We start from the raw sequence: 11,660 nt of genomic DNA, 5'->3' as shown, positions 1-11,660 counted from the left end.
TAATTTTTTTTTTTACACTACCTACCAGCAGGGGGACTCTCTTATTTTAGACAGTCCCCCTGCTGGCAGATCCATAGCCAGCTATAGGGGGCCATGTGATCGCTCTTTGAGAGCGATCACATGGCCCCCGGGGGCCTCATTTGCCGGAGGGGGGCTGCCTGGGCTCTCAGGCAGACCCCCAGAAGAGGATCGCGGCGGAGGTAAGTATAGCTTACCTCCTGGGGGCTTCAGCCGTTACGGCGTTCTATGCCGCCGCAACGGCTTTAAAGCCCTTTAAAGCCGCGACGGCATAGAACGCCGTAACGGCGTTAAGGGGTTAAGAAATAAGGAGAAACAAATCTCATCGATTAATAACAAATTTGCCTTCTCTTTTAATACCCAATACAACACACATGCTAAAAAAATTAAGAAAATTTTAACAAAACATTGGCCACTTTTATTAGAGGATGATTTTTTAAGAACAGAACTCCCTCCTGTCCCACAAATTATTTTCAGAAAAGGGAAAAGTTTTAAAAACGTGTTGGCACCAAGCACTTTTAGAAAAGGAGATAAGCAAGAAGCTAAAAAACCTGCAGGCTTTTTCACGTGTGGTTCATGTAAGAGCTGTAATCACAGAATTTTTAAAACCCAATATTTTTCTAGTACACAGACGAAAAAGAATTTTAAAATCAAAGACTATATCACATGTAATTCCACACATGTGGTTTATCTACTAACATGTGGTTGCGGTATCCAGTATGTTGGACGAACAGGCAGATCAGTGAAAAAAAGATTTTTAGAGCATTTTAATAATATTAAAAATCAATTGCTTACTCACTCAGTCCCCGTTCACTGCAACAGATGTCAGAATTTTAATTTAAATAATTTTTCATGTATTGGGATTGAAAAGGTGTCTCTAGATGGGAGAGGTGGGGATTTAGTTTTAAAATTAAGACAAAGAGAAGGCTTTTGGATCCATACCTTAAAAACTATGCAACCAGAAGGTATGAATGTAGATTTCGACATGGCATGTTTTCTGTAAAAGAATATCTTTTTCTAAATTTTATACCTATTTTTTATTTTTTCCTTTGATATTATTTTCTGAGAATTGGATATGTCTGATGTGTTTTTAGTGCTTTATGTGTTTTTTCTTATGGATTTTATGATTATATTTTTTGTCTGGAGCACATCTGCACCTTACAGTTATAGAATTGAGCATCACGGTATTTGGAACGCATATGCGTTCCATTCTTTATTTTATGTTTCCTGGATGTAGAGAGACTGAGTTATATTTGCGCTTGAAGGAAGAAATTGTTGATTACCAGTGGAGTGGAACGCATTTGCGTTCCAGGTAGAGACATCTGCGCATGAACGAAGAATCTTACTTCCTGTTTTTCGACGGAGTGGAACGCATTTGCGTTCCACGCAGAGACGAACTGAGATTTCCGGGTGTACGAAAAAGAGGCTTGGAACGCACGCGCCCTTTTCGAGAGCGAAAATGAGGAAATCGGATGGAAGAAATTTTCTACAGCTGGCTCCGTTTGAAGAAACCTCCAGGAATGGCTGTTTTTGTTTTTAAGGCAGGGTATTTAAGAATTGTAATGTATGTATCATGTATATTTTGATGCCACAAGCCCCTGACGAAGTCTTAATAGACGAAACGCGTAGGGTGGCAAGCTTTATTTCACTATTTATTGTTTTTACTGTGCAATTTCTTCATCTCGGGTGTCTTTGGGACTGTCTGATGATAAAATCGTTCCTTTGATGGAAGACATCGATGTTTGATTTGAAGTGCCTTTTTACTACCATAATTTTGTAAGTGTGTCCAATAAAGCTGTATTCTTTATATTATACATTTTGCACTATGGTCCGTCTTTGTGCTCCATTCTAGTACCCGTTTCTACACTGAGAAGCGAAGAAGTATTTGAAGAGGACCAAGTATACCCTGCCTACTTTTTACGTTTGTTTGTGAGTGTGTTTTTTAGCTTTTTATACACGGATTTTTTATTTTCAGTCTGCACTATTGGTCTCCCTTTTTGTACTTTTTTAGGTTGTGCTTTTTAGAGTGTATGAGTGTGTCTGTCAGTGTATGAGTGTGTGTCTGTCAAATCAGTGAGAGTATGTTTGTCATTGAGTCTGTGTGTGACTATCAGTGTGTCTGTCAATGAGTGTCAATCAGTGTGGGTCTGTCAGTGTCAATGAATTAGTGTGTGTCAGATCAATGAGTCTGTGTCTGTCAGTGACGCCTGTGTGTTTGTCACTGATTGTGTGACTGTCAGTGTGTACAGTGTGTAGTGGAGCGGAGCGCGGTACAGGAGCTTCTGTTTCCTGTACCTGGCCAGACTGACAGGAGGTGCTCACAGAGAGCAAACTGAAGCTCCTTTAGGGGATATGCTCCGCTCGGCAATGCAACAATAGAGGTAGGAGGCACACCAGGAAGGGGAGTGTGACCACTAAAGGGGTGTGGGGTGCACTAAGGGACAGGGAGGGAATGGGAGAGAAACACCAAAAGACAGTGAAAAGAGGGGGTAGGGGAAAAGAACACTAAGGGACAGGGAAGGGAAGGGACCATTAATGGTCGGGGAGGGGAGAGGGGCTGGTTAAGAGGCACATAGGCGAAGATGGTTTTTTTTTTTGGGGGGGGGGGGCGGAAAATGCATCTTCGCCTATGTACCTAAAAATCCAAGCACCGGCCCTGCCCACAAGGTCCACCTGGGCGTCAATCTTGTGGGGAAAAAACTGTATAAAAACTCATGTTGTTCAATAAACCTTCAGACCTTCATACCCTCAACTCGCAGCCTTGTCTCGTGTTGTAGGGAAATGCTATACCTGCTTTAATCACTAGCTCTTTTCAGAGCTCTAAGGAAATTGCTCCTCATAGCAATCTACTAGGATGTCGTATTGGTACTCCACAGCGCCCTTCCAGATTGCATCTAGGCAGTAAATACCTTGACTACTCCAGGGGTGACCATCACAATATGAAATTCTACATTTTACAGACTGCACAATAAAGAAAGTTTACACATTAGATCTCTCATTACAAAAAGTGCGTAGGGGGTCTGTGTAAGTCACATGTAGGGAAGGTGTGGTTAGGGATGCCTACACAAAGTGATTTAACTCCTAAGTGGTACAAGATTGAGCATTTAGACTGTAGGGGTATAAACTATACACCAAAACCACTCCACTAAGCTAGTTATTTTGGTGCTTGAAATAACCAATGGTGAGTTTGATGCCTTAACTGAGGCATTTGGACTTAAAGAAATGTGGTGATAAAATCTGCTATATTGGGGGTCAAGTCAATGGCAGATAGTAAAGACGTATACCCTTATAACTACCCACTAGTGTACACATCGCTGAAAAAGCTCCTGAGGAACTTTGATCCTACCCAGGCCCTAGTTATAACCCTCTACCTTTTCCCAACTACCAACCTTCCCGACTCTCTTCAAAGAGATTGCTTTACTGAGATCAGTATCCTGGGGGAGATATCGTCAATTAGGTCTCAACAACGATCTCTTTTGTACAATACATGTATGGAGAAGTTGCTTTAGGGGTCTGTATCATCACAGTCAGTTTTACTTTACACAATGATTAAAAAAAGTCCTCCCTTCATTACTTCACACCTATAATCTTTTGAAAGAAGAGATGTGTGAAAGATGGCCTTTCCCTCTCCCACTTGGCAATGTCCCTAATTATGGATAACTTGAAGTTTAACCCTAGCTTTGGACATGTCCTTGGAGTATTTGGTTTGTGGCTAAGTCATGGATTTGTGTTTATTGCTGATTTAAAGGGACACTATAGTCACCTGAACAACTTTAGCTTAATGAAGCAGTTTTGGTGTATAGAACATGCCTCTGCAGCCTCACTGCTCAATCCTCTGCCATTTAGGAGTTAAATCCCTGTGTTTATGAACCCTAGTCACACCTCCCTGCATGTGACTTGCACAGCCTTTCATAAACACTTCCTGTAAAGAGAGCCCTATTTAGGCTTTCTTTATTGCAAGTTCTATTTAATTAAGATTTTCTTATCCCCTGCTATGTTAATAGCTTGCTAGACCCTGCAATAGCCTCCTGTATGTGATTAAAGTTCAATTTAAAGATTGAGATACAATTATTTAAGGTAAATTACATCTGTTTAAAAGTGAAACCAGTTTTTTTTTTTTCATGCAGGCTCTGTCAATCATAGCCAGGGGAGGTGTGGCTAGGGCTGCATAAACAGAAACAAAGTGATTTAACTCCTAAATGACAGTGAATTGAGCAGTGAAATTGCAGGGGAATGATCTATACACTAAAACTGCTTTATTTAGCCAAAGTAATTTAGTTGACTATAGTGTTCCTTTAATAAATAGGGGTGTTCCTTCTACCAAGAAAGATTTTAGAAATGACATGGACTTCTCTATGTAGGAGGCAACCCATTTTGAGCTTGTATGGACATTTTTATCAGTTATTTTCCCAGCAAAGCTGGCACTATTTGAGTGCTTTTACAGTTATTTTTTTGTTTAAGTATAATTTTTATTGAAAATATTTATTGCATACAAAAGTACACTAATTTACATTTACACACTAAGCTTTGACTTTAAACCTTGCTCTATTATCATAACTTATATTAATAACAATTCAGTGTACATACATACATAATGGGCATAGAAAATTCAAATATGTCCTAGTTCAAATTAACCATAATGCTACAATGACAATTGTGCCTGGCTCAAATGACCATTCGAGAAGGCTATGTGTGCATTGGTATCGCCTTAGTTCGAGATCCAGAGTTCGATATTAACAAAGTCTGTTTATTCCTACTTTCTACGGTCATATCTGTTATGATTAAGCCTTATATATCATATGATACCAGTGTTGGACCATGAGTCGTACCTTATCCGTTTCTCACTATTGGGCAAAATTTTCTCTAATATTTTAAAAAGGTTCAAGACAAATGCTCTATCTGAACTGTCTATATCCATGTCTAGTATTAACAAGTATATTTTTGACTAAACCAGATTGAATGGAAACTGTGTGGTACTTGGGTCTCTTGGGTTCATTCCCTTTACGTATCTCGTTGGGTAATAACATAAGAAATTATGTTCTCAGTGTAATATATGGTCATTGCTTCCCTCCGGAATTTGGTTCCCATCAAATATGTGGGGGCCCGCACTGGTGTCTACATCAGGGACTCTCCGTTGTGACTCGTCAGCTGTTTATCTCTTGCTGTTACCTATTGGTGTTATATCTTAAGTCAGCGTGTATCCTTTTCCATAAATTGTAGCCAGAGTTCCCATATCAGTGTACATAGAGTGCATTTGTGCGTGAGTGAGTACTGTAGTTCTTCCAATACTCATATATCCTCAACCCTCTGTATCCATTTCCTAATAGTAGGGGCTAGGTTATGTTTCCATTTGGTTATAATTAGTAGGATTGCTGCCATCAGGAGATGGGATATAAGTATGAGCTATGCTTTGGGGATTATAGAGGGAAGACGGGGAAATAGCATAGTCTCTGATGTAAAAGGGAGTGGGATATCTGTGATCGATTTTTATTGTGGTCGTTATTCTCTTCCAGAAGTCCCGTATTGTGAGGCATGACCACCTAATATGGCTGGTGCCTGTGCACATCTCCAGCATTAGTCAGATTTGTATATAATTTGTGTAACATTTCCAATGTGTAGTGACACATAGTTATTTTTTTGTAGTTACTCTCTTGAATAGAGCTGCTGGTGGTGGTTGTGTGTGCCCTTATTAGGATTTTTGTCCAATCTGAGGTTGTCATGGTGACCTTTAAGTCTGCTCCCCAAGTCGTTGTAAACATTGGGAGTGAGTCCATACGGTCTTGTTGAAGTAGTTTGTAAAATGTAGAGAGAAGTTTGTTTTTGACGTCTCTTCAAGGGAGGGTAAGAGGGTTGTAGAAGAGTTTCATCTGAGCTCATCCGATGAAATGAGTCAATTGAGAGTATTGGAAAGTGTCCATTAAAGTCGGCTGTGTATCCAGCATCAGTGTCACTAGCAGTTTTATGGATCCGTTGGATACCACATTGCTTAGTGCAAAATGTTTTGGAGTATTGCTAGACTGTATGAAGCGGGCCAAAGACATGAATGCACCGGAGAACACAAATCTAATTTATGCTAGTTATGATAAGTCAGATGGGCAGGGAGTCAATGTCAGGGAGTCAATGTGCACTACTTCTCTATAAAGTGTAGATTAGCGTGTTAACATCTCCATATGGATGGTGTTTAGTGGGCTTGTATAGTATAGTGTATATAACACAACTCAAAGGAGTAACTCTAATTTGACCCATAGTCACCTGTGCACTAGGTAATTAAAAGGGTGTGCTAGTAGAGAATTAAAAATAAGTATAGGGGGCGGGGCCGGGCCGCCGTGCTGAGCGGCAGCCATCCGAGCTAGCTCCGGCAACGAGCAGCCTAAATATAAAAAAATAATGCTTTAAAAGCCCACCTGGACCCGAGACAAATACGGGCATCGAGTGAGAGATGGAACGGGAACACATCACGTGAGCCTCAGCTGGATCATGATTGAAAATCTGCCCGACTTGCAGGTTGAGCCCACGGGGCCCATGCACATGTGGCGACGAGAAACAACATGGCAGAGGGAGAGAGGGGGACCCGGCCCCGCTCCCCCCCCCACCTTCGGGCCGGCGGGGGTGATCCCGGCCCATAGGTCACATCTCCGGAGCCTGGAGGAGAGGGGCCTACATTATGGGGAATCCTTCCTTATGAAGAGCCAAGATGGCCGCAGAATGTGCTAGCCGCAGGGAGGTACGCAGGGTCGCCTGGGCCTCCGGGGCGACGGATCCCACAGATAGACCCATCCAGGCGGCAGAATGGACGGCTTGGAGCCGGCCCTTACCCCAGGATTTGGTGGTGGTCCAGGGAAGGATGCCCCCAACTTTGTGAGCCCTGTGTCGCAGGGGCGCGCTGGACCCCCGGCAGACCGGTAGCCGGGGAGGCGAGCACTGGTGACAAGCGTGTGACCGGAGGAGGGTGAGGCACCATGGGGCTGGAGCTCCGACGGGGTACTGCAGTAGTTGGGGAGGTGCAGGGGATAAGGGGCCGAGGACTTTTCAGGGGTGGGAGTCTGCCGGACTGCTGACATCCCTGAGTGCCCACAGCACTGCGGTGTACCTGGCTGCACGGCCAGAGCAGGCCTGGATGGAGAAATGGGGGGGACGGATGCACCGGAGGTGCTAGGGAGACCGTGCAAAGACCGACCGACTGGACACGTAGGAGCACCCTTGGCAAGAGCGCACCAGAGGCCAAAGTGGGATGCGGCCTGCACAGATGCACCGTACCGAACCAGGCACGGCTATGCCACCTCCAGCGGAAGGACTTTTTTATTATTATTTACTTTGCCTGAGCTCTGTCCCAAACAAGGAATAAATAACGCAACGAAAGACAGATAAGGATATAGGGACAGTATTTAGATAATATGTTTGAGAAACCGTTCTCTATGTAATTTTAGTTTTTCCCTGTTTTTTGCTTATTTCAACATGATGTAAATTACAATGTTAACATGTCCCAATAGGAAGACGCACGTCCACGTGTAGCTGCACGTCATTAGCTGTTCACATTTCAAAAGCTCCTATGGGCCCCCGCTAAAGGCCATTTATTCTTGTTGACTAGATAGCCAGACAGATGTACAACAGGATGTAAGCTACAATGCTAACATATCCCAATAGGAAGACGCACGTACACTTGTAACTACACGTCATTAGCTATTTACATTTTTAAATTTATGTATCTTTCTTTATATTATTATTTCCACGCAAGCATTTAATTTTTAAACGGTTAGCATCATTGTACAGGTCCTTTAAGAACTCAGGGAACGATAGCTGGCTACTTAAGCATATAAACTGCCTCCATAACTACATAAGTGATTGCACTCCCATTTTATGGCGTGCTTACGTTGTCCGTGCCTAACTGCTGCAAACATGTTAATAGCTGGGATTTACTGATGCCTCAAGATGCTAGACTAATACCGTGCTTCTGTCATGTATGATTACAGTATTACACGTTTCAACGGTTACCTGAGCTTCTATAGGGAGCATATAGTTAATACGCGCTATACGATAATTCTCGGACGCAAATTGAGACCTACCTTTATTTAATTCCTTCATTAGTTTATCTTTGTTTACTGAGTCTTTGATGAGGCCCAGCCAGAGCAACACTAATTAAATTAACTAGATATGTAGCCAATAGAGGAGCATACTGTTTAACCTAAATGGTGCTTATGTTTTTTACATATTAAATAGCATGGTTAATACATAGATAATTATATCCTCACGCCTCGGCCAAAAATTAAATATGCTTCTAACGATTATACAGAGTGTAGGCTCAGTTGATTACCTGCGCTATACGTCGGACCATGCAGCCTTTAGTTTAACAGTGCACAGGAATACCCTGGAACGTTCACTTACGTAAGGATCTATAATGTTTGCATGGATCTTATAAGTTAGATTAACTGCATAGAGTACACAATCAGCTCATGAAGCGCTAATCCAAATTAAGTACATGAATCAGTTGATAATATGAACCAATATGTTCTGTTATACCAGTTATGATAAATCCGCTTCTACGTAAGCGACAATGTGTATGCACCTTTATTTACTGATGCTTATGCCCCTGCGCGGGCAACTATTTGCTTTACTACGACTCAGTTTGATATCTGCGTTTATATTGTGAAAACAATAAAAATATTCAAAAAAAAAAAGTATATATTTTTTCTAAGGGTGTAATTTGGTTCATAAATTCAGGTAAGAAAAAAAATGTGGCAGTTCGGAAAATGTGTAGGGCTCCCTAACTCTACCTTAACCCTAACCCTACCCTTAACCCTAACTCTACCCCTGTCATCCACGTAATTTCCCTCCCTCTCTTGTTTTGCCACTTTTCAGAAATCCGAAGCACTTTGGCACTTCTGAAATTCGGCACTTTGGTCATTCGGTTTGGGACTTCGGCAATTCGGTTCAGCACTTCCGCAATTCAGGACTTTGGCACTTCGGCAATTTGGACCGAAACAAATTGCACATGTCTATTTTTTTTCTTCATTATCTAAGCTTTATGTAGTGTCCCCCTTTTCCTGACCAAAGTCTCGGATCTGGTATTCCCTGTCCCACTTAGGCATTACCGTGGCAGTGCTAGTTGTCAGTGAATGTTATGTCCGACCAAAACCTGTGGTGTTTTAGCATTCCTTTGGGTTGGGGAGTGGGGGGTCACTGGGCCTATAGAGAGGATATCTGACATAAATGATGTATAGTTTAAGTAACAGAGCCGTAGTAAATGGCTCTGGGTGACACAGGTCTCAGGGTTTGGAATGTGCTTAACCACATAAACACTGATTAGGTATCATCGGTGATGCAGCATCCCACCAGGTGGAGCGCTGCCTCCCCAAAGCTCCAAATACCTTCTCTGTTTCGTTGTATAATTTTCTGTGAGGTCTAGAGGTGGGTCTATGCATTGTATACATCTTCCTGGTAAAATATTTTATAAATAAATAATACATCTTCTGCAAAGTCCTTAAACCTAGTCAACTGATTGCTTTGTGAAGGGTTTAGAGTTCACTTATTGTAGCGCTGTTCTTCCTCTCCGTGTAGCTGGGCGGGTCGCTGCTTCTGCTTTTTCGGATCTCCTTCTCTTCAACATTTGTTGGCATTGTGGTAGATGAGGTTGTGGTGCCGGCAGCGGGAGGCCATACCAGTCTGTTATTGGTGTATGCGGTAAGTCCAATGCTTGGATGAATACCGGTACATCGTGGAAAGTGTGTACAGTTCCTTGGTATGTGACTCTAAATGCGAAAGAAACCCCCATCTGTATCGCAGGTTTTGTGCATACAGGTTGTCAATAATCTGTCTGAGGGCTCTCCTAGCTTGTAAGGTCATCCATGATAGATCTGGATACACAGAGATGGAAGTTTCATGGTAAAGCAGTAGTTGTGTGGACTGCCTCAGTGCCTTGAGGATGTCAACCTTTTGTGAAAAGTAATGCAGGCGACATATCGCATCCTTGGGACTATCCAGCAGTGCCCCTCAGGGGCGAAGTGCCCTGTGCGCTCTGTCAAACAGCATCACGGAGTCAGCTGGTTTCCCCATAAGATTGAAAAGCTCCCTTAGTACATCAGGTTCTCAGTATCGTTCTCAGAGAGACCCTTAATTTTGAGGTTATTTCGCCTCCCTCTGGCATCATGGCGGAGATCTGTGCTAATATGTTCCAACTTGGATTGGAATGATGCCTCCAGCTTACCGCACATGTTTGCGATATCTTGCTTGGAAGGTAGCAACTGGACAAAGCAAAGATGACACTCTCTACCATGTCACACTCGGGATGTTGACACCCTCCAATTCCACTGGAAGACAGATCAAAAAGAGGAAGGAGAAAGCATGATATAGGAAGAGAGATCATGGTGGGGCGTGGGGGGTGGAGTGGGAACAGAAGAGGGGAATAAGAGTGAATGGTTTATTAATGTTGTGAGGAAAATATTCAGGCCCTAATTATTTTTTTTGGATAATCTTTTCAAATGATTTTATATTTAAAATAAAATTAAATCAAAAATATGTCCTATTTTAAAAAAAATATATCCATGTGAAAAATAAATCTAAATATTAAAATATTTTTCACAATATGAAATAATTTAAAAAAATGTATCCTAAAATATTGAATCCTCTAAAAATCCTATCAAAAACAAATATTAATTTGAGGCCTAGATTAGAATAATTGATTTATTGGTCATATAAAAAGTGAGTGAAAAGCAAATATATGAAATGGAAAACTACCATATTGCAGTTCTTCATTAAAACTCTAAGCAATAGGTTGCCATACTACTTTTTTACATTCTAAAAAGTACAGTATTTATTGTAATTCATCTTCTCTCCCAGTTTTGTTCCTGCGAGCGTCTCTTCAAACTTGGCATCTAATTCTTTGCTCTGCTCTTCAGTGAAATAGTTTTTCCAGTCCGCTATTTCTCCTTAAAAAAAGAGAACAAGATGTAAGCAATGAAAACGTCGTTTCTGCCGACCAATTTTATTCTCATTATTTTCATAGTGTTTTATATGGATTACATTAATGTATTTTAAGGTACAGCTGAACTTAAATCGAAATACATTCATATACTGGAACAAGCATATTGCAAATGGAAAAACTGAGTATAAACAAGGCTAAACAAAGAACACTGTAGAGATTTATCATGTCCATTGCCTATCACTAATGAATTCTGAAAACACTTTTTGTTGTTTTTTAATGTTATTTATGTGTAAATATATATTTATAAAACTTTACTACACATGAGAATCATTTTACTTATATTCATGCTATACATCAATATACTCTACTTCTAATATTGTTTATTTTATTGCTTACCTTTTCGAAAGAAAACATCTCCAAGTTTACCATGTGTATTGGAAGAATTTTCTTTCATTGATTTAAATGTGGTTTTACTTTCAACCAAAGCAACTTGTTCTTCTGTCAATGACAGTCCTAGGAAATCAGATATTTTCAGAAGTTCTGATTTAAAATCCTATTAAACAAAACAAACCAAAATGTGTATATATAAACTCATCTGAGGGAAAAAGTTTTCCAAACAAACAAATCTTTTATAATTTTAATGGCCCTAAATACTATCCATTATTATACAATGGTAATCAGCCAGCCATTTTAGAAGGACAGTATTTGACGGAGCAAAATGGTT

General features: G+C 41.0%; 1 protein-coding gene across 1 annotated transcript in view; it reads right to left on the bottom strand.

Annotated features, from left to right (window-relative positions):
* Positions 1–10,681: 10,681 nt before the first annotated feature.
* Positions 10,682–11,660, bottom strand: part of LOC134587314 (sulfotransferase 6B1-like) — a 41,253-nt gene continuing 40,274 nt past the window's right edge. The window contains exons 6-7 of the mRNA XM_063443601.1: positions 11,333–11,489; positions 10,682–10,940 (exon numbers count right to left, since the gene is read on the bottom strand). Coding sequence (XP_063299671.1) covers positions 10,810–10,940; positions 11,333–11,489 — 288 coding nt within the window. The 3' untranslated portion in view covers positions 10,682–10,809. The remainder of the gene's footprint in view (positions 10,941–11,332; positions 11,490–11,660) is intronic.

Source organism: Pelobates fuscus, chromosome 2 (assembly GCF_036172605.1).
Source record: "Pelobates fuscus isolate aPelFus1 chromosome 2, aPelFus1.pri, whole genome shotgun sequence".
Taxonomy (NCBI): Eukaryota; Metazoa; Chordata; class Amphibia; order Anura; family Pelobatidae; genus Pelobates; species Pelobates fuscus.
Note: the sequence above shows the minus strand (reverse complement) of the source record. Positions and strands in the feature narration are given on the sequence as shown.